The sequence below is a fragment of the Martes martes genome (assembly GCF_963455335.1).
Source record: "Martes martes genome assembly, chromosome: 8".
Lineage (NCBI taxonomy): Eukaryota > Metazoa > Chordata > Mammalia > Carnivora > Mustelidae > Martes > Martes martes.
In genome coordinates, this window is record NC_137895.1 from 7,423,878 (window position 1) to 7,450,542 (window position 26,665).

General features: G+C 55.4%; 1 protein-coding gene across 1 annotated transcript; it reads left to right on the top strand.

The window, feature by feature from the left end:
- The first annotated feature begins 2,505 nt into the window (after positions 1-2,505).
- Positions 2,506-10,148, top strand: TOB2 (transducer of ERBB2, 2). The gene is made up of 2 exons (XM_080811969.1): positions 2,506-2,964; positions 8,699-10,148. Exon 2 carries the CDS (start codon positions 8,798-8,800, stop codon positions 9,815-9,817), a length of 1,020 nt encoding a protein of 339 aa, XP_080668095.1. The 5' UTR covers positions 2,506-2,964; positions 8,699-8,797; the 3' UTR covers positions 9,818-10,148.
- Positions 10,149-26,665: the final 16,517 nt, after the last annotated feature.

Consider the following 26,665-nt stretch of genomic DNA (forward strand, 5'->3'; position numbering starts at 1 on the left):
GGCTGGATTTCTCAGTTTTGTTTTAGTTAAGTTGCTCAGGCCTGGTGTGTCTCCAGCACTGCAGGGGAAATTAGAACAAAAGCACGAACACGCAGAAATCCTATGCCTCCTGTCCAGGGATTCTGTGCGCCCTCCTTCAGCCTGCACTAAATTTAGGTAAGAGATGTCTACCCTTTATCTACTTATATGGACTCCATTCCTCCTTCCTGAGATGCCCTAGGAGAATTCGTTTCCGCTCACCCTAGCCTTTCTTTCTCATCATTCTGTATACTACGATTTCTTGCTTGGGAGTACAGACCGAACCGTCCACAGGGTATGCAGGAGGCAATCTGGCCTGAACGGTTACCTTTCAATCAAGGATACCAACTACTTGAACCACGCTTTACACCCTGTATCACATTTAATCCTCACACGGTCTCCATTTTAAGAACAAGAAAGCACGTTTGATGATGTAAAGAGATTTGTTACCACTAAATCAAGATAACACGGTTGGTGGACGCAATTGGGATTCAAAACCATTGCTCCCGCTACTGACTTCAAATACCAGCATCCTTTGCAACGCCCCATTGCGCAAACGCACACTTTTCCCAGGGGCCCGGCGCCAGTGCTTTCGGCCCGGGTTCTTAATCCTACGGTGGGATGGGAAACCCAATCAGAGGCCGCCTCTCCCTGCTCGCCGACCAACCGGAAGGCTGTTGCTAGCACCCCGGTTATATTTTTAGCTCTTCAGTGCTCTGGCACCCTGTGGGTCGGCCGGGTTTCACTGCTCGCGTGGAACACGCTAGGGGAGAGCGAGGGAGGAGCGGGGAGAGATGGGGAGGGGAGGGAGGTGGAGAGGGAGGAAAAGGAAGGGGAGGAGTGGAGTGGGGCAAAGCGGGGGGGGCGTATATGTGACGTTCTGCCACCCGCTGACGCACGAGGCAAGTAGTCCCTGGAGGTGCCCCAGGGGTTGAAGCGCTCACAGTGTGGGGGATGGGGGGGTTTCGGGCTCAGGCTCCCTCGCGCCTCCCTGTCCCCTTGGAGTTTGCCCTCCAGTCCGGCGTTTTTTTTCTGCAGTCAAGGAAAGCGCTTTTAAACCCCCACACTACCGTTGCTCTCTGGCCTTGCCAGAAAAAGTGACCGAGGAACAAACATGCAAACTGTTCGTAGCTGGAAACTTTCGGATTTCGCCACCCCACGTGGGTTCGGCGACTGCCGATGGGCTGGAACCGTCTGGAATGAGAATAAAGGTCGGGGGTTGGGGAGAGAATTGGGGAATGGGCGTCTGGGCAGAGGCCTTAACGCGCAAGCTCCTAGAGGCTCCGCTCCTCGCCACCTGGCAGTCGGGTCCGCCTGTGACCTCACCTGGGCACAGGCCTCCCTACCCTCAGCTCCGCGCCCCATAGTCACAAAGTGGCCGAGCGCGCGGACCTGGCGCACCCGTCCAGGGCCATGGGGCCTTGGTCTGCAACCCCATGGATCGTCGGGTGCGTGAGCCCGGGGCCCCTGGCACAGGCAGGCGCCACAACCTGCCGGCGGGTGCTCCTATATAGAAGAAATGCTACTCTTTCTAGTCCTCTGTACGGTGGTTGCAAACGAGAGGACGCGCAGCACTGCTGAGCCCCGCCCGGGTTGGGCCGGGGGCGCGCGAGCGCGCCTGCGCGGAACCGGCGCTGGCCTTCTCCGGCCGCGAGGTGATTGGGGAGCCAGAGGTGACAAGTAGAAGGTTTATGTGGCACTAGGCTCCTTTCCCCGGCCTACCGGCCTCTCCTCGCCTCCCCTTCCTCCCGCTCAGCGTGCCCAGACCCCCGTTTCCCCTTCGCCCTCCCTTCGACATTAGCATCCCCAGCCGAGGCAGGGGGCGCTCGGAAGACTCGAGCCAACCTGAGTTAATAAAGGAGCGAAACCTCTTCCAAGCTCGCGCCATCCATTTAGCTCCCGCTCCCGCCAAGGGATGATAGCTGGGGCTGTGCGAGAGCTATGGGGGTGGTCGGCCAGTCATACGCCCAGACCCGTAGGGATTCGCCGAGGTGGCCCCGGGGGACGCGCCGGACTACCCGCGCTGGGGCAGGTGCAGGGCCCAAGGGAGCTGGGGGAGGGAGTTCCCCTGCCCGCGACATCCATTCATCCCACACATCTAAAGTGAACCACCCGGTTCCAGTCCAGGACCTGCCCTCCCTGAGCTCGCTACCTGGGGAAACATTGTACCGATGAGCACGCTTTCAGAGTGGTTTGGGGCATGAAGAAAATAAATGGCACGGCGCCGTGATGGGGCGGGGAGGCGGGCATCATCAGACCGGCTAAAGGCGGCCTTGCTGGCATTTGGGCTGGGATCTGAGTGAGAAGAGGCCGGCCACAGGAGGGCTGGCGGAAGGGGGGGGTCCCCGGGAACCCCGGGTGGGCAGGGGGCGCAAGGGACCGCGCAGCGCGAGGGGTTAAGCCGCCTGGCGGGCTGCGAAGTAGTCCCGGCCCGGCGCCCGGCCCCGCCCCTGCAGGGTGGAGGGACGCATCACGCAGGGGTGGGGAAGCAGGATCCGTGCGCAGGGTTGCTAAGGGTGAAACTTTTCATTGACTTTGCTCACTTCGGGCCGGGGCGCGGGAAGGTGTGGGTCCTCCCCGGAGAGAAGCGAGTGGTTTGGGCGACGCGGGGCCAGAAGGGCAGGACCGCCCGCTGGCCAGAGCCCGGACCGTCCTCCGCCCCGCGACACGAGTCGCCCTCCGGTCCGACATCCCCGCGCCGTCGCCGCCGGCCGGCCCGCCCGCCCGCCTTCCGTCCCCTCTCCGCCGAGCCTGACCTCCCAAAAGCTGAAAGAATTATTATTGAGAGTCATAGCCCAAAACTCCCTCACTTGCCCCCCAACCCTCAACGAAGAAAAGGACCCATCAGCCTCCCGCCCAGCGGCGCCCAGAAAGGAAGAGCGACATCCGCCCCGCGCCCAGGACCACCCTGGAGGGAGAAGCCGCCCAGCCACCGCGGAGACCCGAGTGAGTGAGCGGGGGGCGTACGGGCGGCGGGGACCCCTGAGACGCCTTCTCCCATCCCCGTCCCACTCCCGCTCTCTGCTTTGCTGCACGTTGCTGTCGTGCCCCCACCCCGAGGACTGTCTAACATTTTCCTTTCCCCTTCCATCTCCCTTATAGACCCCCCCCTTTCCCCGGTGCTCCTCTCCGCTCGGTGTTCTGAGTGTGGCCCCCTCCTGGGTGGGGTGCATTTCCTCCCCTCTCCGCCCCCCTCGTATCGTAGAGACTCGCTAGATTTTTCGTTGTACCACCCGTAAAAGATAACTTCCATCACCATTAAATAAATCAGAGGAAGGAAGGGGATCCAGGCCTTGTTTTTTTTGCTGCTTTTCCCGTGTGCTGGGAAGGGGGTGGTGATCATTGATAGGGTTTATTTCTGGCCCTGTGGAGCTGAGGGATAGAAGGTAGACATCCCCTTTTGGACAGGTCAGTGGTGACTGTCCTCCGGCCGCTGAACCAGAATTTACCGTTTTGGCTTTAGTGTTTTAAGGGAAAACTGTGCGGGGGGCGGGGGAAAGTGCCTTTGCAGCAATACCAGTGAGTGGATTCTGGTTGACCCCGGTGAGATGCCCGGGAGGAAAAGCCCTACTTCCAAGCTCGTTCTCGTCCTGCCCAGAGGATGGACTGTGCCCTTGACCAGAGAGGGAGGGGAGGAAGGGAGCAGAAGGAGGAGGGGCAGCTGGCTGGCCTTTTCCCACCCCGCAGAGGAACCAGATCCCTACACAGCAGGCTTCAGCTTGGGCCAGCGGAGGGGGTCTCCGGTGCCTTGCTCAGTGTCTAACCTTTCTTTTTCTCCTTCCTATCCACCCTGCCTTGGGAGTGACCCCCTCATCCTTGACTTTCCAGCAGAAAAACACTCCTATTGCTTTCTTGGGCGCCTGTCCCCATCCCCCTCTTAAGCAGTGGGGGAAAGAAGCTTGTGTGGGAGGAAGGATTAGGGAGGTTTAACACCGTGTAGGGGAGCTTTGCCGAGGATCTGGTAAGTCTGGTCATAGAGCAGGCCTTGCAATGGGAGGAGACTCACAAACAATTTCAAGTATTAGAATTTGTTGTTCGGGTGTCAGATGCACAGTTTTTCCTTCCCTCGCCGGAACCTTTTCCCATTTCCCTAGCTGGGTCTAGTTACTGGGACTTGGATTAGAAGAGGGGTGAGGCTTGGGCCCTGCTGGCTTTGGGCCTTCTGATTTTCGGCCCGGCCCCTCCCCGCAGCTTAACTGGGAATTTCTTTGGCTGAGAGGAGGAAAGAACTGGGTTTAGTTCCTGCCTTTTCTGGCTGTCGGGGTGCTGGAGCTGAGCCCGCCAGGCATTAAGTGAAAAGGCTTTTTTCCTCTTTGAATTCACCGTCCCTACAGCAACTCCAGCCGGAGACCACCCAGCCCAAGGAATACAGATTAGGCGGCAGGGGCGGGGTGGGGGGGGCGGTGGAGGGATGTGTGACCTTTATCTGTCCCAGCCCACCGTGTTCACCCAGAAAAAACTCATTAGATGGAGATCCTTAATTGAACAGTCAAGGGAGGCTGTGAAGTGGGGGGGGGGGCAGTTCTGCCTTTCTTGAGACCAAGACGTGAATACGGTGGGGTGGTACAATACGGGGAGTAGGCCTTATGGGTAAATTTATATAAAATGTATTAGGCGGTGGGCGGGGGGGGGTCGTCCACCACAGCGCGCATGTGCATCGGAAACTTTTCCTCGGTCCTTCGGCCCTTGGCCAGCTCCCCTTACCAGGCATGCGTAATTCGCTGGCCGAACCTTCGCAAAGCACGCAGGGAAGTGTAGTGTGCAGAGAAAGTAGGTCACTTGCTCCGACTTGAGCGTGAGGTGTCGGAAGACTACAGTTCCCAGAGTGCAGAGCGTGCCTTCACTACCGGCCTACGTTGGAGTTCAGTGAAGTCTAACTGGCTTCACAGGAATCGAGTGCCCCAGAAAGGGCCTTCTTAGTCAGAAGAGTTGAGCTTGCCTGGTCCATGTTTGAGGGACGTGGTCGAGACTTGCGGGGTGTTGCGGTCCGTCCGCACAAGCCCTTGGAAGGCCGTCAAGCGTACCCGCTGGTCTGGGTCTCTGCCTCTGACACTGGCGGGGTGGGGCCAGGTGCTCCCACCTGGTTCTCACTCCCTGGGATCCGGTTTGCGACACCTGGTGGCCCTGTCAAAATTAAGGACCCTTTCACCCCGACTCCCCTTTCCAGACTCATTTGATTCTGATAGTGCTTGGTTGTAGGAGCATTGGATGTTAAGACTTGAGGTGCCTGGATATTTTTATAGGTATACATGGTTTGGGACCCAAGGAGTTCCCTCACCATTATCCCTCCTTTTCCCCCTTTAAAACAGTTATTTTCTTCTTAAAAACCTTCCTTCGAATTTTTGTCATAAGCTCTTTCTGGAAACTCCATTACCGTGTCATTGACTGCAGCAACCACCTTTCTTACCCCATTTTTGTCCTTCTCTTAAGCACTCTTTAAAACACAAGTCAACACAAGGGATCTGAATCCCACATTGATTTTGCTGTTGGGAGTGAAAAGTGAAGGAGGATTAGATTCTAATGAAATTGGACAGAACTGACTCTCACATTTGCAACTTTTTGATACATTAACAAAAGGTAGATGTTGCTGTTGTTAAACACTTTCCTGTCTTTGATGTGTTTGGGGGGTGCGGGGGTTGTTTGGTTGCTGCTGTTCTTGTTTTTACTTTTTGCCACCTTTCTGGCCTTTTGCACCTGAGCCAGGGTTGGAGAAGATCTTAGAGTCCTCTCTTCCCTCTTAACTTGAATCCACTTCTTACTTGTTTTCAAGAGTAGTTATTACTAAGCTTTCTAATCTTACCACATTCTATGAATATTTTATATATGAGTGTAGAATTTGTCCACAGCCTTAAAAAAAAAGGATGAACAAACTCATACGAGTGGTCACTCCTATCTTTAGTTAAAGACAAGACAGCACCAGTCCTTTAATCCTCTGTTCCATAAGCTTCTTGAAGTCAAAATTAGAGCCTGAGCTGATAGAGCAGAAAATCTCATTCTGGTTGTCCAGCATTTTTGAAAGGTTCCACCCCACAGCCATCTGGCCGGGCCTGTTCTCCAATTAAAGAGGCAGAGATGGCATTATATGCTTCCTTATTTGTGTGGCAGCATCACTGAGGTAGAAATTGGTGTGCAGCCTTGGTTGCTTATGCTGCAGAAAATGGTTAGCTCGGCAGGGCTGACGACAGTGGTTCTATTGTATTTTGGGGTGGGAGGCTTATTTCCCAATGACTTTGGCCTGCATTTTAAAATGCTCCCATTTTGAAAAGAAAAAAAAAAAGGAGAGAGGGAAACAAGCCATGAGAGACTTCATGATAAGAAAACAAACTGAGGGTTTGTTGACGGAGGGAGGTGGGGGGGATGGACTAGATGGGCAATGGGGATGAAGGAGTGCACTTGTGGTGGTGAGCACTGGGCATTGTACGTAAGTGATGAACCACCGAATTCTACTCCAGAAACCAATACTGCACCGTATGTTAACTAAGTAAAATCTAGTTTAAAAAATAGATCAATAAAAATGCTTCCATTTGAGCCTGAACACTTCAGGGGAGGTTGACCAGTAAGGCATGTACGCAGCAAAGTTTGAGGAGGCCTAGAAAGGTGTAGGAGCCCCTCAGTGTGAGTGGTATACCAAGAGGCCATGTGGTGCTTTGGGGAAGTGTCATGTCATATTTAAGTCCGTTTTACTTTTCAAAAACACTTTGAAAACATTGTCTTTAACTCCAGGCCCATCCTTGGGGAACCAGTGCCAACTTTCTTCACAACTTTTTAATCTCCTCCATGTTGGACACCTCTGGAGGGCTGCTGTGGCCCTTGTAGACTTCCTCTTGGGGGAGGCCTGTAGCCCTGGTGGCCAGCCTTGCATCTGGCAATGAACCCAATCCTTATAAACAGAAAGCCCCCTATCTTTACCATTTTTTTTTTTCTCTCTTTAAACCTTCTGGAATTGATCTGAGCTCATGACCTCTCGGTTGAATCCCCATGTGACCCTCTGCTCAGACCTAAAAGGAGGGTGGGATTAGACTTAGCCAGGGTCCTATGATGTGCCATTCTTCTCTGATATTCACCCAAGAGAACTTTGCCCAGGGATCCAGTCCTAACAGTACCCCTAGGAGCCACGGCCCCAGTCCAGAGAATTATAAGGAAGTGAGCTGAGCCAGGTACTCAAAAACCTCAAGACCCCCAAGTCTCGAATTAGCCCCTGAATACTCCGTGCAGGACCCAGAAGGGATTTTAATCAAAATCCAGCTCCAAATCTGTCACAGGACAGAAGAGGCCCTTGAGGGATCATGGATTAGTCTTGTCTCTTCGCTGAGCTCAGTAGCACATTCCCACCCAGAGGCCTGGCTGGGAGCAAATTCCGGCCCCGCTGACCCTTGAAGGGGGTCCTTCTCAGTCTTCCCACTGCATGACCCTGGAGCTGCCCTTTTGAAGAAAGTGATCACTGGCTCTCAGGACTTTACAGATCATCTTCCTGAGACATGAGGCTGGCCCAGACCTCAGGAGTAAACCTTTTTGACCTCTGTGGGAGCCGGCTGTGAGAGAGCCCAAAATAACAATCTGAGTGTTTATCTTGGGCTGTCTCCTCTCCGGGGATCTCCAAACACTTGAGAAGTCTGATCTGGTGCCAAGGACAGGTGGTCAGACGGTCCCCAGGAGACTGAGTGATGATGAGTCCCCAGCTGGAGGCTGCAGGGTGATGGAAAATTTCTTCTCTTTGCCACCCTCATCACCTACCCCCTAGCCAAAAGCCAGAGAGTCCCTCAGGCCACACCAGTGCTGCGCTTAAGGACTTTTCGACCTCCGGGGCCTTGCCTCCGTTCCATCTCCTCTGTTTCCCTGGGACAGCCCCTGGTCAGCGGTCCCGTTTGGCCCACACCTCTGGTTGTAACAGGTCTTGACTTCTTGGGGATTGTGTTCTCTGTTCTTGAAGGCTGCCTGGGGGGAAATGCACCCTCCGGTCACACTGGGTTCTTACATCAGTTCTGCAAACCCAGAGTGAGCCAGAGAGCACGGACAGCGACGGGGCCCAGGAGGACAGACTGGACGTGACTGGAGCCTGAGCCCCCAGTGAAAGGTTGGCAGTGCTGCTTCCTGTTCAGTGGTCCATAGCCCTTTCCATTTAAGGAGAAAAACTAAGGACTTTGAACTTATATCTTGGCCTGCGACCATCAGGGATCACGACTTCACCAAGACATTATGGAGATGAGTTAGCAAGAGCTTCCCCTTCTCCAGCTGAATTAGGGTCTTGTTTTTTTGGTGTTTGTTTTGTTTTTGCTTTGTTTTGTTTTGGTTTTTTTTGATAGCAGTTGTATAGTGACTTGGATTCTCAAAACAGTGGAAACCACAGCACTCGTTTCTTTAGAATTCCTTGCAAAACCATAGCTCATCTTATCAAGTGTCTTCTACGCAGCAGGTTTGGTGGGAGCCAGTTTACATCCTTGAGCTAACTTACTCTTCATGGTAGCCTTACGTCACTGATGAAATTAAGGCTCAGCAGACAGTGGCGCGCCCTCAGCCACACAAGCAAGCCAGTCACTAGTGGAGCAGAAAAGGGACCCTGAGTCTGCGTGATCTAAAGTTGGTGCTTTTCTATCCTTTGCCATGATCCCCCGGCCCCACTCCCGGCCCTGCCGGGCTTTCTGCACATCTACTCATAATGCCCTTTGTTCTCGGTTCACAGAGCTGTCTGGAGCCCAAGGCTGCCTACCTTCCATCACCTGCCACTGCCCTCGGCTCGCATACACGTGCCCGGAGCTGATCTGCCGCCTCGGAGGGGACCATGCAGCTGGAGATCAAAGTGGCCCTGAACTTTATCATCTCCTACTTGTACAACAAGCTGCCCCGGCGCCGGGCAGACCTATTCGGGGAGGAGCTGGAGCGGCTCCTGAAAAAGAAATACGAAGGCCACTGGTATCCTGACAAGCCCCTGAAGGGCTCTGGCTTCCGCTGTGTTCACATCGGGGAGCTCGTGGACCCCGTGGTGGAGCTGGCGGCCCGGCGCAGTGGCCTGGCCGTGGAGGATGTGCGGGCCAACGTGCCCGAGGAGCTGAGCGTCTGGATTGACCCGTTCGAAGTGTCCTACCAGATCGGCGAGAAGGGGGCAGTGAAAGTGCTGTACCTAGATGACAGCGAGGGCTGTGTCGCCCCAGAGCTGGACAAGGAGTTCAAGAGCAGTTTCAACCCGGACGCGCAGGTCTTCGTGCCCATCGGCAGCCAGGACAGCTCCTTGTCCAACTCCCCGTCGCCGTCGTTCGGCCAGTCGCCCAGCCCCACCTTCATCCCCCGCTCTGCCCAGCCCATCACCTTCACCACCGCCTCCTTCGCGGCCACCAAGTTTGGCTCCACCAAGATGAAGAAGGGGGGAGGTGCCGCCAGTGGCGGGGGGGTGACGGCCGGCGGGGCCAGCGGCCCCCAGCCTCCCCAGCCGCAGCCCCGCCTGGCCCGCTCCCCCACCAACAGCCTGCTGAAGCACAAGAGCCTGTCTCTGTCCCTGCACTCGCTGAACTTCATGGCGGCCACCCCGGCCCCTCAGTCCCAGCTCTCCCCCAACGCCAAGGAGTTCGTGTACAACGGCGGGGGCTCCCCTAGCCTCTTCTTCGATGGCGCCGACAGCGGGGCCGGCGGCGCCAGCGGGGCCGGCTCGTGCAACAGCAGCAGCTTCGACGTGGCCCAGGTGTTTGGGGGCGGTGCCAACAGCCTCTTCCTGGAGAAGACGCCCTTCGTGGAAGGCCTCAGCTACAACCTGAGCGCCATGCAGTATCCCGGCCAGCCCTTCCAGCCCGTCGTGCTGGCCAACTGACCGGCCGCGACCACGGAAGAGAGAAAGGAAAAGAAAGGCCAAAAAAAGAGGAAAAGAAAAATACACAAAAAGATTTCCAGTCTTCTCACTCTGGCTTCTAGAAAAAAAAAGATCCAGCCCGGGCATGGAGTGGGAGGGGGCTCCTGAAGCAACTCCCTGCCGTTTCCCTGCCTGCCTCTGATTTATTTGGTTGGTTTGGGTTTTATATTTTTTCTTTTTTTTTTTTCTTTTTCTTTTTCTCTTTTTTTTTTTTACATGTAGTTTTCTATATAACATCTTTAATTAGCGGCTTCCTGCGCTCAGAATGGTCCAGATGTGAATTGCTGCTCCCTGCTCCCTCCCTCCCTTTCCTTCACACGCCTGGTTTCAGATTGGTGTGTCCAAGCTCACAGGGAAGGAAGAGCCGCAGCTGGGGCCTGACCCCGCCCACAGCAGGGAGAGGTTGCCCTGTGTCACTGCCTCTGTCCCCCAGCTCTGCTTTCACTCAAAGCCATCCAACCTCAGCAGGCCTTCTGGGCCCTGCCACCCAAATAGGTCTGACCCCAGCCCCCGCTCCCTCTCAGGCCTGAGCCACGGGGAGCTGCTGGCTGTCTACTGGACACCCTCCCGCTAGAGCTCATGTCTGTGGCTCAGGGGAGGTTAGCGCTCTGTCTAGTGGAATTGCTTTCATCTCTGTCCTGTGGCCCCACACCACCACCACCACCACCACCACCACCACCACCACCACCACCACCACCACCACCTCCCCGCCCAGACCCCCACTCTGGCCCTGGAGACCCAGCCGTTGACACTTGCGGCCTCTCGTGCAGCCCCTTCTTCCCTGGGCCTGAGATTGAGGGGAAGGAGGTGGGGCGGGGTGTGTGCGTGCGCGTGCGTGGTTTGCTGTCCTGTTTTAAAGGATTCCAAGCCATGTGAACCCCCCGCCCCCAACACGATTCCAGGTTGTGGGAAGTGCTTATTTATGTAGGAGGTTGGGGAACGGGGCCGGGTGGGTTGTCAGTCCTTTTGTAGGGTGGGTCACGTGTTGGCTGAGCCTGAGACACTCCCAGGGGAAAAATACTGCAGAAGGAACTGGTTTCCAGACTGCGGAGGGATCTGCACTTTTATTTTTGACCAAAAAAGGGGGGAGATAGCTGTGATGGGCTGAGGGAATACCAGCCTACCAGCCCCTGATGCCTAAGACAAGTCCCCGGACTCAGATCCTCCTGTTCCGTGACCCTCACCCAGGGTGGGAGCTGCTCACCTGAGCACCCTGGGGGTGGGAGTTTGGGGTCAGTGCCTAGAGTGGGCAGTCCTGAGCCTTGAACTGAGACTTCTTAGTCCTTTGGTTGTAGATGTTATTTTAGTATGTTTCTGCCCCAGCCTGCGTGAGAACTTCTTGGTACCTCTTGCCATCCCCCCACTGCCCGACCCGACCCCGCTGGGCCTCGATGCTATGAGGAGTGGTCTCTCTCGGGCAGGCCGGCTTGGGCAGGTGGTTTGGCCATCGCAGGTGGTATGTGTGGACTATGGGAGCGCAGTGGCTCCCGTGTCTGCCAGGAGAGAAGTTCCTCCCACCTGACCCCCGTGAGCCAGCTTCCGCGTGTGCCGTGATGCTTTGGCTGGTGGGCCACGTGGCATCAGGGCCCTCCATCACCAAAAGTACCAAAGCCCTCGGCACCCCACCCCACCCTCCTCAGTGTCCCCAAGTGGGGCAACCGCCGTGGCAGTGGGTCCGGCCCAGACAGACACTGCCAGTCTCCTCCCCCTGCAATGGGCACCAGCTCTACCTCCCCCAGCGGGGCAACGCCCTGGCTCCTCAGCCCAGTATCCTCTGTCCCCTAGATTTCTCAGGGGCCAGCCCAGTCTGGGCTTCCCTCTCCCTAGCCCTCAGCTCCCACACAGGTGACAGGCCCGGGCAGATGGCTGCTCTCTGGGAAAGGTTGGATGCTGCCTTATTTACGCCCTCTTCTGGCCCCCTTTCCCCTACACTCACGTACACAGGTACCCACCACCCCCGGTCGGCTTGTTTCTCACCACATCTAGGGAGAGGGGAGACCAACCCCTTAGTGTCTTTTGAAATACGAAGAAAAATGTATGTTCAGGAGCATGACTCCCGTGCTGGACTCTTGGGCCCAGTTCAGTCTGTCTCGTCTCAAATCTAGGCATTTTTGCTTCAATTTTATTTTTTTTAAGGAAACAAAAACAAAAACCTGCACTAATTTACCTGGTTTCGTAGGAAAACTTTTTTTTTATTTTTTACATTTTTTGGTGTCCGTTTGTATTGAATAATTTGCTACATTTGTAAAATGTAAGAGGTATATATAATATATGTATATTTCTAACGTAAAAAACGTAATTTTTTTCTTTTCAAGATTTTTTCTTAAAAAGAGGAGAGAAACAGATATTTTTTCAGGAAAAACAAACTTTAAAATAAAAAAAGAGGAGAATTAAACCTATTTCTCCCCTTTCCCTATCCTCTCTCTGTCTGCCCCTCTTTCCCAGGAACAAATCAAAAGGTGGACTGTCTTGTAAAGAATGTAAACTTTTAGTCCGGAATGATGTATTTTTCTCAATGCAGTGAGGTATAGATTCTCTAGTTTGACCCCTAGGGATGGGAAGGAGGGCATTGAGGCAATGTGGAGAGGAGCTTGGGGGAGCAGGGTAATGAACTTGTTTTCTTTAGTGAAGGAGGAATACAATCAGGCGTTTTGTATTCAGAATGTTGTGCAATATTTTGGAATGGGACATTGGTGTGTTTAGAGATTTAGTTTAAAAACAAAAAGATTGATCAAATCTGTACAGTTTATATTGTTCCAGATTTTTTTAAGTTTGTATTAAAAGCATGATATATAATAGCCTGCTGCCTGCTCCCGGCTGGTTTTACTTAGGGCCCCTGTCAGCTTCAAGAGACCGTCGGTCTTCCACACCTCCCGCCTCGGTGCCCTGGGCCCCTTTTACCCCCTATCGCGTCATCCCAGGACACAGGGTCCCCACTTGGAGGGATTCTTTTCCACCCTGGAAACCGGTTCCCCAAGGTTGGGAACTGCCCAAGCTCCCTCTGCTGATAGGCTGGGGAGCCAGTACCTGAGCTGAGCCTTGCGATCTCTTCCCGGCTTTTTTAGGAATGGCCTGTTCTTGGGAGGCCGAGGGAGGGACCAGCCTCCCACCTGCTCTACATCTAGGGTTTTACCTCCCCCAGACTGCTGCCCCCTCGGAAGTGGGTAAGGACGAGAAGAGCCCACCCAAATCAGGTTCTGTCCCCAAACCCCAGGCTTGGATTCTCGGCCCTTCTCTAGGCCGGGCAATTGCAGAGCTGCCATGGGGCAGGAGGGCCTGCGTGGGGCTACGGAAGAGCTCAGCCGCCTCCCTCTCGCAGGGCCCATCACTGGGGAAACTACTCAGGGGTACCTTCTTCCTGGCAGTGGTTCATGTCAGCCCTGTGGGCCCCCAGGTTGAAGAGGGCGGCCAGGGATTCAAGGAATCTCCTTTCCCCCCATGGCAACCTGGTGACAGAGGTGTTACCTCCGGCCTACAACTGAGAACGGGGCTCCAAGTCTGGATGCGCAAGACTCTAACTGGGGAAGCTGAGCTTTTTGGACGGGACATTGTCCCATACAGAGCGGTGGCAGCTGCTGGAGAAGAGTGCCACTGCCCCGGCGGGGGGGGGGGGGAGGGCTGCCTTGCCACCCCCAGCCTGGCACAGGGCGCTGGTGGCTCTTCTGGGCCATCAGTGGCCCTCACTTCCCAAACAGGCCAACACTGATCCCTCCCCATCCAGGAGTGTGAACGAGGCCTAGAAGCTCTTAGGCCACGCCTCTAACCTCTGCACAGGGTCCCAGGAGCTCTTGAAGCTTGGCCCCCCTACCCCCGCGTAAGCCACTTCCCCCACGGAGCACATCAAGCAGAGGGAGTCCCCTGTCCAGGATGCCCAGGCCTTTGTCTGACGCACATAAGGCCACTCCCAGGGGTCTCCCCTTCCCCTGTCCTGCGAGGGAGAAGCATAGTCCGTTCCTGTGACCCTGTGAACAGGCTGCCAGCCTACCTGTGGGACCCAAGGCCCCGCTCACACTGGCTCCTACTTATACTAACAGAAACGAAGTACCCAGCACAGGTCCTGTCACCACAGGTGCCCATGGTGACCCATTCCCACTCCCTGTACACGTTCCGGAGAGCTCTGCCCTGAGAGGCCCCTGCCCTACCAGAGGAAGAAAGAGCATTCTAGTAGACTCAGCTCCTCAGAAAAAACTCTCATTTACTCACTCGACAAACCCTCCATGAACACCCCCGGTCTGCCCTGGGAGCACAGGTGAGACGGCCCTTACAGGACAGGCGTGCACGGGGGGCCTGAGGACCTGGGGGTCAGGAGGCAGGGAGAGCCCAGATTAGCCAGTCTCCCCCCCCCGGGGGAGCCATCAGGGGAGAGACTCCTCTACCCCCTGAGAAGACGCGGGTTCCAATCCCACCTCAAGCAAACCACTTCACCTACTCTGGATCCTCTGTTCCCTCCCTTCTAAAACGGGGATAATAATTGTACTAGTCGTGAAAATCGAATGAAATAATGAGTGGAAAATGCTGCGCACAGCGGCCGGCCCAGAGTGAACAAGTGTCACCTTTACCGGGGCGGTTCCCGTCTGTCCTCAGACACCACCCGCAGGCCGGCTCCCAGAGGCCTCCTCGCATCAGCAAACACAACGAAACCCAACCCCGCCGCAGCAGGCCCAGGCTGGGCCACAAAAGGAAACAGCATCCTCGGAGCAGGGACTAGGCTGGCCGCCGCTCCGCCCTCCGCCCAGGTGGGAACCGGCTGGTCCCCCAGCACTGCCCCCCACCCAGTGCCACAAAGTATGCTCATTGCCTCTTGTCCCCTGCAGGGGCCCAGTCTTGGGCCTTGGGATGGGACCGGTCCTCAACCCCTGTCCCGAAACCTCCTGGGAGTTTCCCTCTGGAGAGCAGACGGGAGGGTTGGTGTGAGTCATGGCGGCAGGAGAACCCTGCTCGGGCGGGGGGGGGGGGGTACCACGGCCTGCCTTGCCTGACTCAGGGCTTGCCCGCAAGCCAAGGGGATGCCCCTGGCTGGTCCTCTGAGTGAGTCAGGGGCGGAGGGGCACACTCTCGCCCTCCCTCCTCCTCCCCTTGGGCCCGGCCAGTTTGGCCAAGTCCTTCCTGGGCAGGGCCAAAGGACAGGCTGGAACCAGCCAGGAAGTCTCCAAGCCCCTGGGCTATAGGAACTTACTGATCCCCCGGTTTTTAATTTGGGGGATGTCCCTGCCAGCAAAAGAAGTGGGCTCCTGGTCCTGTGTAACCTTGAGCACCTCTCTTCCCTCTTGACATCTGTCCCACTTGTAAAAAAAAACAAGGGATAGCAGGGCTGGGCCCCTGACCAGCTAAACCATCCCCTGGGCCAACACCTCTTTCTGTCGCAGTGGCTCCCAAGATGTGACGAGGACCCTGTGCTGTAGCACCTTTCCCAGGGAGGGGAGGGAAGAGTAACGGGCTAGGTCCTGGGCAGGACCACACGGCTAAGGGCTGAGACCCCCCCCGCCCCCTGTGCAAGGCATGAAGACCCGATCAGAAGACCGCTGGGCTGTGGCAGGCTGAGCTAGGAGAAGGGCCGTGGAGAAGAGGCCCAGGCCCGCCGCTCAGACAGCCGGGGCCTCTGGCTACCTCTGCCCTGACGGGCTCTAGTCAACATTCACTATTCACCATACAACATGGAGTCCACAGACATGCTGGACACTGTTCCCGGCATGAGGGAAATAAGGGTGAACAGCAGGGGGAAAATCCCTGCTCCCCCGAAGACCATGTTCTATTAACCACAAATAAATGAGGAAATGTCAGACCTTGAGGACAGGCCATGAAGACAATCCCAGCAAGCGATGGCAGCTAGTGACCTTTAGATTGATTGCTCAGGGGAAGAAGGGGCCTTCCCCATCAGGGAGCTCTCAACCTAAGATCTGAATTACCAGAGACTTAGCAGAGTGAGCGGCAGAGGGGTCAGCCCCTTCCCAGCGCAAGGCAGAAACAGGCCTTTCGTTTAGGGAACGAAAAGACCAGCAGTAAACAAGACCAAGTAGCTCAAGATCAGGTCAAGAGGTCCTCAGGGCCACCCCATGGGTCCTGGAGCCCAGATGGGGAGTCGGGATGTTATCTTAAATATGAGATTTGGGGCGCCTGGGTGGCTCAGTGGATTAAGCCTCTGCCTTCAGCTCAGGTTGTGATCTCAGGGTCCTGGGATCAAGCCCCACATGGGGCTCTATGCTCAGCAGGGGGCCTGCTTCCCCCCCCCCTGCCTGCCTCTCTACCTCTTTGTGATCTCTCTCTCTGTCAAATAAATAAATAAAATCTTAAAAAATATATATGAGATTTAAGTCTCTCGCCCCCAGGTTGCCCCATCTGTGTCTAGCAGAGAGAGTGAGACACTGTTCTCTCCTACAATCAACAAACCTTCCCGGAACCCATCCTTCGTGCCAGGCTCCAAGCTGGACACGGATGAGAGGCCCGGCATGGGCTTGCCAGAGGAGGTGGGGGGATACGTCTGGTGATGGCAGACAGACCTGGGTCATTATGACTTCAACCCCTTGATCAGGTTCACACCAGAAGGAAGCCCAGGGAGACCCAAGTGCCCAGAGGAGGCTCCCACCCAGGCCGGCATGGCCCTTCAGAGGGCTGGCAGAAGCTGGTGAGTGAGAAGTTATGGCACAGGACACGGGCCAAGTGCTCCGGTGTGGACTGGTAAGATGACACCCAGAGTGAGCACTGGGGGGCTCCAGGCTGGGGAGGTGAGGAGAGGAACAAGGCTCAGAAGAGGAGAAGTGAGAGCCAAGGACACAGCAAGTGCAGAGGATCCCCTTCGCGAACCCACGGAGATATCCCAAAGGCAGAAATACGCAACTAAAACTAAAACCGCCTCAAAGAAAACAGAAGAGAAAATCTTTGTGATCTTGAGTTAGGCAGAGAGGTCTTAGCTCTGACTCCTGAAAAATGATCTATAAAAGAAAAAACTGGCAGACTGAACTTTATCAAAACAAAAAAGCAATCTCCCTTTGACACTGGTTAAGAGAATAAAAAGATAAGCCACAGACTGGAAGGAAATATTTGCAAGTTATATGTATCTGATAAAAGTGTTTTATTTATTTTTTATAAAGGTTTTATTTATTTATTTGACAGAGAGAGAGAGAGAGAGATCACAAGTAGGCAGAGAGAGAGGAGGAAGCAGGCTCCCCGTGGAGCTCAATCCCAGGACCCTGAGATCATGACCTGAGCCGAAGGCGGAGGCTTAACCCACTGAGCCACCCAGGCGCCCCTGATAAAGGTGTTTTATACAGAATCTATAGAGAACTTTCAAAACTCAATTATATCATTTTGCAATATATACAAATATCAAATCATTATGTTATACACCTGAAACTAATATAATTTTATAGGTCAAAACAAAACAAAAACAAAACAGGGATGCCTGAGTGGCTCAGTTGGTTAAGTGTGTCTCTCAGGCTCAGGTCAGGATCCCAGAGTGCTAGGATCAAATCCTGCACTGGGCTTCTTGCTCACCAGGGAGCCTGCTTTTCCCTCTGCCTGCCACTGCCCCGCTTGTACACACTCTCTTTCTAACAAACAAATAAATAAAATCTTTTTTAAAAGATCACTTTTAAATAAATAAATACATAATAAAAAACAAGGGGCGCCTGAGCGGCTCAGTCCTTGGGCTCAGGTCATGGTCCCAGGATCCTGGGATCAAGCTCCACATCTGTCTTCCTGCCCAGCGAGAAGCCTGCTTCTCCCTCTCCCACTCCCCCTGCTTGTGTTCCCTCTCTCACTGTGTCTCTCTTTCTCTCAAATAAATAAATAAAATCTTTTTTTTTTTTTAAGATTTTATTTATTTGACAGAGATCACAAGCAGGCAGAGAGGCAGGCAGAGAGAGAGAGGAAGGGAAGCGGGCTCCCTGCTGAGCAGAGAGCCCGATGCGGGGCTCCATCCCAGGACCCTGAGATCATGACCTGAGCCGAAGGCAGAGGTTTTAACCCACTGAGCTACCCAGGCGCCCCTAAATAAAATCTTTTAAAAAATAAAAAAGAAAAAGAAAATTAAAAAAAAAAACTAAACTAAACACCTCTCAATTATAACACCACAATACAAAACTGGGCAAAAGATCTGAACAGATACTTCACAGAAAAGATACATGAGGGGTGCCTGGGTGGCTCAGTGGGTTATAGCCTCTGCCTTCAGCTCAGGTCATGATCCCAGGGTCCTGGGATTGAGCCCCACGTTGGGCTCTCTGGTTGGCGGTGAACCTGCTTCCTCCTCTCTCTCTGCCTGCTTGTGATCTCTGTCTGTCAAATAAATAAAATCTTTAAAATTAAAAAAAGAAAAGATACATGAATGGGGGGCTCAGTCAGTTGGGCGTCCAAGTCTTGATCTCAGCTCAGGCCATGATCTCGGGTAGTGGCATCGAGCCCCATGTCAGGCTCCATGCTTGGCTTGGAGTCTCCTTAAGATCTCTCTCTCCCCCTAGGGGGGTGTGGGTGGCTCAGCTGGTTGAGCAAGGAACTCTTGGTTTCAGGTCAGGTCATGTTCTCAGGGTCATAGGATCAAGCCCCTTGTTGGGCTCCACGCTCACTGTGGAGTCTGCTTGAGATTCTCTCCCTGTTCCTCTGCCTCTCCCCCGGCTCTTTCTCTCTCTCAGATAAAATTAAAGAAAAAAAAGAAATCTTTTTTTTTTTTTTTTTTTAATTTGCCCGAGAAAGAATGCGGGAGGGAGAGACAGAGCACAAGCGGGGGAAGCAGCAGGCAGAGGGAGAAGCAGGTTCCCCGCTGAGCAGGGAGCCTGATGCGGGACTTGATCCCAGGACCCTGGGATCATGACACAAACCTAAGGCAGACGTTTAACCAACTGAGCCACCCCGGTATTCCTAAAAGTAAAAAATCTTAAAAAAAAAAAAAAAATAGAAAAGATCTCTCCCTCTCCCCCCTGCCCCTCCCGCGGTCTCTCTTTTTCTAAATAAATAAGTAAAATCTTTTAAACGGTTATGTGAATGGTAAATAGGCACATGAAAAATTGTTCATCAGTCATTAGAAAAATGCAAACTAACACCACAATAAACACACCTATTAAAGCAGCTAAAATTTAAAAGACTGACAATACCAAGTGTTAACGAATATGCAGAGGAATTTGTTACTTGCATGCACTGCTGGTGGGAAGGCAAAATGTTACAATGACTTTGTAGAATAATTCGGAAGATTCTTTAGAAGTTAAACACACAATGGGATCTAGCCATTCTGTTCCTAATTATTTGCCTGTAAGAAACATGAATGTCCATACAAAGACTTGCACACGAACGCTCACAGCAGCTTTACGCATTAGTCCCAGATGGGAAACAACCCACATGTCCTTCAAGGGGTTAGGATCGAACAAACGTAGGACATCGCGCTGTGGAACACTCCACGATAACAAAAAGAAATGAGCTTCCGATACACACAATATGAATGAATCTCAAAATATTAAAATGAGTGAAGTCAGACCAAAACAAACAAACGAAACCAACATATTATTTGAATCCATTTATAGAAAATTCTAGAAGATGCAAACTAATCACGTAGTGACAGAGAGCAGATTAGTAGTTGCCTGGGACAGGAGAGGAGGAAGGCAAGAGACCGGAGAAAGGAATTAAAAGTGGGAACAAGGAAACTTTGGGGGGTAATGGATATATTCTTTTTTATCCTGGTGACTAAAGGGCACAGCCAATACTTGATTGTCCGTTCCACAAATATAGGTTGACCTACTATGTGCAAAACCCTGTGTTCTTGGCCCTGGAGAGGCAGCGGGGACAATAAAGTCCCTGCCCTCACCAGGCTCCGAGTCTGGAGGGCAAGATCAACAATACCCATGGGGCGCCTGGGGGGCTCAGTGGGTTAAGCCTCTGCCTTTGGCTCAGGTCATGACCTCAGGGTCCTGGGATCGAGCCCCGCACCGGGCTCTCTGCTCCGGAGGGAGCCTGCTTCCCCCTCTCTCTCTCTGCCTCTCTGCCTACTTGTGATCTCTCTCCCTCTGTCAAATACATTTTTTAAAAAAATCTTAAGGAAAAAAAAAAGATCAACAACACCCGATACACAAACGAGAGGCATGGAGAGAAATTTCCTCAGGGAAACAAAATGCGGGACAAGGTAGGAACACTAGGTGGGGGAAAGTGAGGGAAAGGGGCTCTGAGCCAGGGGAGGGGGCGGGGGCTAAGACCAGAGGGGTGCCCTGTGTGTCCTGCCCCTCGGGGACTGTCTCCCCCCCAGTTGCTGCTGCCCGTCAGCGCCTTCCTGCTCCAAGCGGGGCAGCCTCGGCCGGCTCCCGTGGCTTTGCCAGAATCGGGCCTCCCTCTGCTGCTCAGCTTCCTTAGCCGTACCGGGTGGCTACAGGGTCGGGCCCAGCTCACATGGGCACAGAGCGGGACAGGCCAGGCTGGCCTGAGGCCCAGAGGGGCAGGGCGGGAGGTCATCGGCCACCGGTAGGGGGGCCTGCTTGGCCCTCTCTCTGGACACAATGTCCTGGACTGCTTCACGGCTTGGCTGGCCGACAGGGAACAGTAGCTGGCAGAGGGCGCGGGCAGCCGGCCGACTGGGGGCGGGGAGCGGCCTGGCCTGAGCAAAGGCCTTGTCCCGTACACCCTGACCTGCCCCTTTGGGCGAGGAGGGGACCAGCTTGTCTGGGAGGGAGACGAGGGGGCCTGGCTCCCTGCGAAGGCCTCCGCAATCCCTCCGTAACGTCTGCCTGAGTCTCCCCAGGCCACTCCCGGCTGCGGTCACTTGAGCTAAGTTCTGCAAGGGTACGGTGCCCGGCAATTGCTGGCCCTGCCCCCTGTGGCTGTGACCTTCGGCAGGTCTGAAACTCAGACCTTCAGCTGAAAGACGGCACCCAGTTCTTCGGGCTCGGATGCACAGAGGGCATTTAAGACAGTTCCCCTGACCCAGGAAGGGCTTGTTGGGGAGAGGGGGGGAGACCGGGGCTGTAATTAACCACATGAAGCAGCAGCCGTAACGCCGATGTACGGAGGGCTTCTTGTGTGCCAGGAGCTTTACCCCCATTTCCCTGAATCCCTGCAGCAACCCGCAGGCAGGTTTTCTCTCCCCGATTTTATAGGTGAGGAAACTGAGCTCTGGCAAGCAAAACACAGCTGGTATTAGCAAGTGGCTCCTCACCCCTGTAGGAACAAGGGTAAGAGCCTGATGGGCAGACCCTGGGGGTTCCCTCAGGTCAAGGTGAACCACGGAGGCCCTGAGGGGGATCTTAGGAATCCAGCAGCTGAACCCAGAGACCATACTCACTTCCCACAGGACACTTCTGGCAGAGTCCAAACTCTGTCCTGATACATGAGCCGAGGTGCCCAGCAAAGGCTGAGGGACCGCTGTGGGAGGTACGCGCTCATTCATTTAGCAAATACTAATAGAGGGAAATACGGTCGGGAGCTGGACTGCCAGACTTTGGACTCGGACACTGTACCTTGTGGGGTGTGTGTCCTGGAGGCAGGGTGACTCCCAGTTTTCCCAGTAAAAGAGCTGTGTCCCAGGAAACCCCTGCGTCTAAGGCAAGCCAGGACGGTCATCCTACCCGGAAGAGTTACTCTTGGTTTCCCCAACTGTAAAAGGACACCAATTCTCACCTGTTGGAAGGTAAAATGAGCATGAAGCCCACAGTCCCGGCCCAGTAACTGGGAACGGGGATAGAGGCTTTTCCTCTTATCCTGGCAGAGGGTGAGCGGGAAGGGAAGGAGGAACGTGTGACCGTCCCCATTTTGCAGATGAAGGGACCGAGGCTCCCACTGCATCTGAGCAGCACACAGAAGGGCCGGGCAGACGCTTCTCTCATCCCAAAATCTGTTCTTAGAAGGTACCAGGCAAGGCCCCCCCTGCTTCACGCCCTCCAGGACCAGCCCTGCCTCTAGCAGCAGGCCAGACCACGTGGCAGGCCTGGACCATGTGCTCCCTAGGCAAAGACCAAGGTCCACAGCGAGCCCACTGCCTAGGAGCCCAAGGCTGGGCTCAGGTCCTGCACCGGCCAGATCCTGGGAGGAGATGAGGGGAGAAATTAGGGCAGTTCACGGTTCCCATGCTGAGTACTCAGCAGGTGGTGACACGCCTCGATTCTTCACTCAAACACTAGAAGGAGAGCCCATAAGCAGTCCGAGTTTAAAAGTGGGGATACTGAAGCTCTGAGAGGCAAAGTCCACCCTCGGTCACCCGTGGGGTATGGGGAGGAACCCAGTCACCACTGGGTATCACTGTCTGACTAGAATTCAAGTTACACTGTGGCCCTGGCACAGCGGAGGCGGGTGGGGAGCAGCTGTGGAAGGTTCCCGGAGCCGGGGACCTGGGGAGGGGGGTGCCCTAAGGTCCCGGCACAGAGGAGGAAGTCGTGACCCGAGGCGGCGCTGAGGCTCCCATCACAGTCTGGGCTGCCCTGTAAGCCCAAGGATCCCAGCCTGCATGGTCACCCCAGCCCCGCAGGGACCCACCTCGCTGGGCCCCGCCAGACAACGGCCTCAGTTTCCCCTTGGGTGTGAAGCGGCAGGGGAGGTCGCTGAGCCGCGCAGGACCGCGCCCAGGGAGGGGCCGAGGCCTCTCCTTTCCTGGCCCCCAACCCCAGCGGGGGCGGGAGGGGGGAGAGGGGGAAGGGTTACGTAACGGGCGGCGCGGGGGGCGGGGCGGGCGAGGGCAGCCAATGGGGGCGGCCCCTCCTAGGAATAGCCCGGCTGTTCCGTCCTCCGACACTAGAACTGCCCCCTCCGCGCGCGCCGAGCCTCGGGTGCGGGGCGGGGACGTAGAGGGGCGGGGGGCAGGGGCGCGAGCGGATACCCGCGGAGCGAGGCTGAGACCGCGCGGGGCGTACGCGGGGGTCGAGGCTGTTCTCCGGCCGGCGAGCCCTCTGGGCCCTGAGCCCCTGGCTGGCTCCCCAGCGACGGCATTCGGCGCCGCAAGCCTCCCGGCCAGGCCCGACGCCCCCGCAGCGCCCCTGCGCTCCCGCGGGACGGGCGACGTCACACCTCCGGGCCCGGAGACCCCGCCCTCCTCCTCCAAGGTCACCCGGGCCCGCGCCGCCCCTTCCCCGCCGCGCGCGTCTGCCTCCCCCGCTCCCCGGCGGCGGTTCCTGCCTCCCTCCGCTCGCACTTACTTCATCCGGCCTGGACTCGCTGTTATTTATACCCGTGTCTGGCTCCGCAGCCGACAGCTCTGATGGGAGGCGGCGGCCGGGCCCGGGGGCCCGCACGCGCACCGAGTGCGGCCAGCGCCGGCCGCCTGGGGATCCGCCTTTGGCCTGTAGGCCGAGGAAGCCCCTTGCCGAAGCCCCTAGCTTAGGGCCTACTCGCGTCCCCACCCCACCCCCGGCCCCGGGAAAGGGAGAAAAGGCTGCAGGCAGCTACCACCTGAGAGCGCCCCCACCCCCCCAGCCCCTCCATGATGGCCTTGACTCTCCCTGCCTGCCCCAGGTCAGAGCATCGTGTTGGGCTTCCATGCCACCCTCAGGAGGCTCCAAAAGCCGGGTCGGGGCCACCGGGCGGCTGCTTAACAATGATGATTCTGGGATTCTATAATCAGGCCCCTCCGAGTGGTCCTTCTGGTCATGAGGCCTGGAACTCAGCATTTGAAACAGGCTTCCTAGAGGAATCTTGGGCTTTCTGAAGTTCGGGGGGGCTGTCTTGGCGTTGCCTGGGCGTGGGGGAGCAAGCATGCAGCAGGAGGGTGGCAGGTTGGGACTGCCCCTGCCTGGATTTGATGGGCAGCTGGAGAAAGGGCAAAGCAAGTGAGGGGCCTACCTTGGGCGGGGGGAGAGGGGTTAGACTTCGGTTTGTGGCCAGAACTGAATTGTGGCGGTGGAACAACACGCCCCACACCGGTAAAGCACTTTAATGCCTACTAAGGGACACAGGAGATCCCACCATTCTCCAACAAGCTTACAAAGTGGTCTTAGTCCCCGCCTTACAAGACTCAGAGAAGGGATGTGACTTGGACAAAGTCCCTGGTGAGAAACGAGCAGGCTCAGGCCCCAGTTGGATTCCTTCATCCAAGCACCAGCCAAACACTGGCACGGAAAGGGGAATACAGTCGGGTTCCTGCCCTTAAAGAGTTGTGGGTCCAAGGGAGAGGTGGGCAGCAAAGGTAGCAATGGTCAGGATCAGGGCTGTGGTCTGATGAGCAGGATGGCTCAGAGCTGAACTGTGAAGGATGAATAGGAGTTCCCCAGGAAGACACAGGAGGGGGCAATCCAGGCAGCGGGAACAGCTTGTTCAAATGCTCAGAGGCCCGAAATAGCAGTCGCTGTAGGGATCTAGAAGCAGTTGGAGGCCGAGGCTTGGAGTGTGTCAAGTATGTGATGAGAGATGAGGCTGAATTTGCAGGGAAAGCCTGGACCAGGCAAGGCCTGACTTTGTCCTGAGTGCGGGGGGGAGGAGGGCAGGAAGCCCATAGAGGAGGGATGAGGAGGGAGAGCAATGGGAGGGAGGGCCAATGAACGGGGCATCCAACAGCAGAGGCGGCAGGGTCTCCTTTCCAGCCCTCTCCTGTATCCTGGCTGCCCCTCTTCCCCCAGCCCCTACACCCACCCTGGCTCCACCTTAGCTCCCTCTCCATTAGCAGCTCGGGCTGGGGCTGCTGGACTCCATCCCAGATGGGCATGACATGCTGGCTGTGAGGACTAGAGTGGGTGGTTCCGTCTCCCTGGATCTCAGTTTCCTCATCTGTAAAATGGGAAAGGCAGAATCCCTGCCAGTTCCTCCTCAGGGTGCGAGGGAGATGCAGAAGTGGAGGATGGTCAGGAGGAACTCGTTTGTTCCCGAACAATGTCAAGTACAGGGCTAGGCATTTGCTCATTCAGTGCCTCCCCGTGCCCTCCTTCCAGGTGAGACCTCTCCCCAAATGGTCCCCCATCCCATGCTCACGGGACTTCCAGAACCACTCCCTGAGAGCTAGCGCTGCTGGCCTTGAGGTCTGGACCTGCCAAATCTCTCCAAGTTGGGGCCTCAGTTTTCTCAGATGCAAAATGGAATGTTCTCAAGTGTGTGGTGAGGAGGGATCCCTGGCAGCCCTGGAGACAACCCAGGCTGGCTCTCCCCAAACACAGATAACAGAAAGGGCAAATCAGGACCCCCTCTGCCCTCCCCTTGCCACCCTCAGGCCTGCCAAGGACATCCTGTGCCCTGGTGATGTCACCGGGGCCTGGAAGCTGGGGCTGGCTGGAGGGAATAGCACTCAGACAGGGTTTATTTTTAAACTCTCAGGGCATGGTCAGCTCCCTGCTCCCTCCCCATCCCACCTCACCCCCACCCCCAGCTGTCTCCCACATCCCAGCTGAGCCCTCAGGCCAGGCCTTGAAGGTTTTCTCACGTGTCTCTGATCACCAACTCCAGACTTGCTGAGGTAAACAGAAGGGCCCCCAGAGGTGGACCCCAGCCTCCTGTGCCTTCTAAAGCCCAAAGAGGGCAAGGGGTTTGCCCAGGGTCCCCCAGCATCACATGGGCTCCGGAGACACCTGGAACCCCGGCTGGGCTGGATGGCTGTCACCAGAGCTTAATTTAAATTCATTTTTAAAAAACTGGTTTTCTGTCTGCAGGAAAGGCTGCCTTGATGCCGTGTAGCTCAGACAAGCTGCAGGAAGAGACTGGGTGCTGCAGTAGCTCCTGGCACCACAGCCCTCACCAACACCCCAGGCAGGATGTGTGTCCCTTCACAAGTGTCACACACTTAGCCTCCCAACTGACTTTAGACAAAGGACCTGTCTGCACCCTGAGTTTAGAAATGTATGCTGATGAAACACCCCTTTTATCAGCTTCATATGTTGGCCCTGTGGGGTATGATTGTGGCTGAAAATGAGGTTCTAGTGGAAAAATCCATTTGACAATGGCAGCCTGGACCCCATCCTCACAGCTGCCCTGGGAGGCTGGGCAAGCCCAGAGCCTCCTTCAGCAAATGGGGAAACTGAGGCTCAGAGGGGAAGAGTGACTTGCACAGTGGCTGGAATCCAGGGTGCTTCCGTCCACATGATGTGAGATGGACCTGCCTTGCCCAGACCAGCCCAGCCTGGGGTCGGTGGTCTAAGACCCCTCTGTAGTCCACAGCGACTAGCGGGGACAAGCCCTTAGAATATCCATTTCTTGACTGTTCACTTCAGCGCAACAGACTCTAGACCCAGATAGACTCAGTCTGAAACCTGTCTGTGGCATTTCTTAGTTGTGTGATCTTGGGTAAGTCACTTCACCTCTCTGTGCCTCGGTTTTCTCCCCCTGAAAAAAAGGGGATAATAATAGGATGCAATTTGGGGTTCCTGGGTGGCTCAGTGGTTAAGCGTCTGCCTTTGGCTCGGGTCATGGTCCCAGGGTCCTGGGATCAAGCCCCACATCAGGCGCCCTGCTCAGCAGAAGCCTGCTTCTCCTTCTCCCACTCCCCCTGCTTGCGTTCCTTCTCTCACTGTGTGTCTCTCTGTGACATAAATAAATCTTTAAAAAATAATAATAATAGGGTGCAATTCTAGTTGCAGGAAATATTGCTTTGAGAGACTGCCTGGAAAGCACTCAGCACAGGCTGGATACTTAGCATTCAACTGATGGCAGATGATATTATTATTATTATTATTGTTATTACTACTACTAAAGCAAATAGTCACTGAATCTTCACCTTGAAGCCTGGACCTGGCAGGTCGGCCTCTTCAGGCAGTGTCTGGACAGGGCCATCAGGAGATGGGGGATAGCTAGCTCAGCTGGTCTGGGAGAAGGAATTGTAGAGAAAACCTCTGACCAGACTGGGGTGGGTGTGTGGAGAGAAGCCAGAACCAGCTCAGGAATCCCCCAAACCTCAGCAGCCCCTGTGTCTTCTGCCATTACTACCACCCCCCC

Coding starts and splice junctions, on each gene's coding strand:
- TOB2 (XM_080811969.1), top strand. CDS start 8,798: ATGCAGCTGGAGATCAAAGTGGCCCTGAACTTTATCATCTCCTACTTG.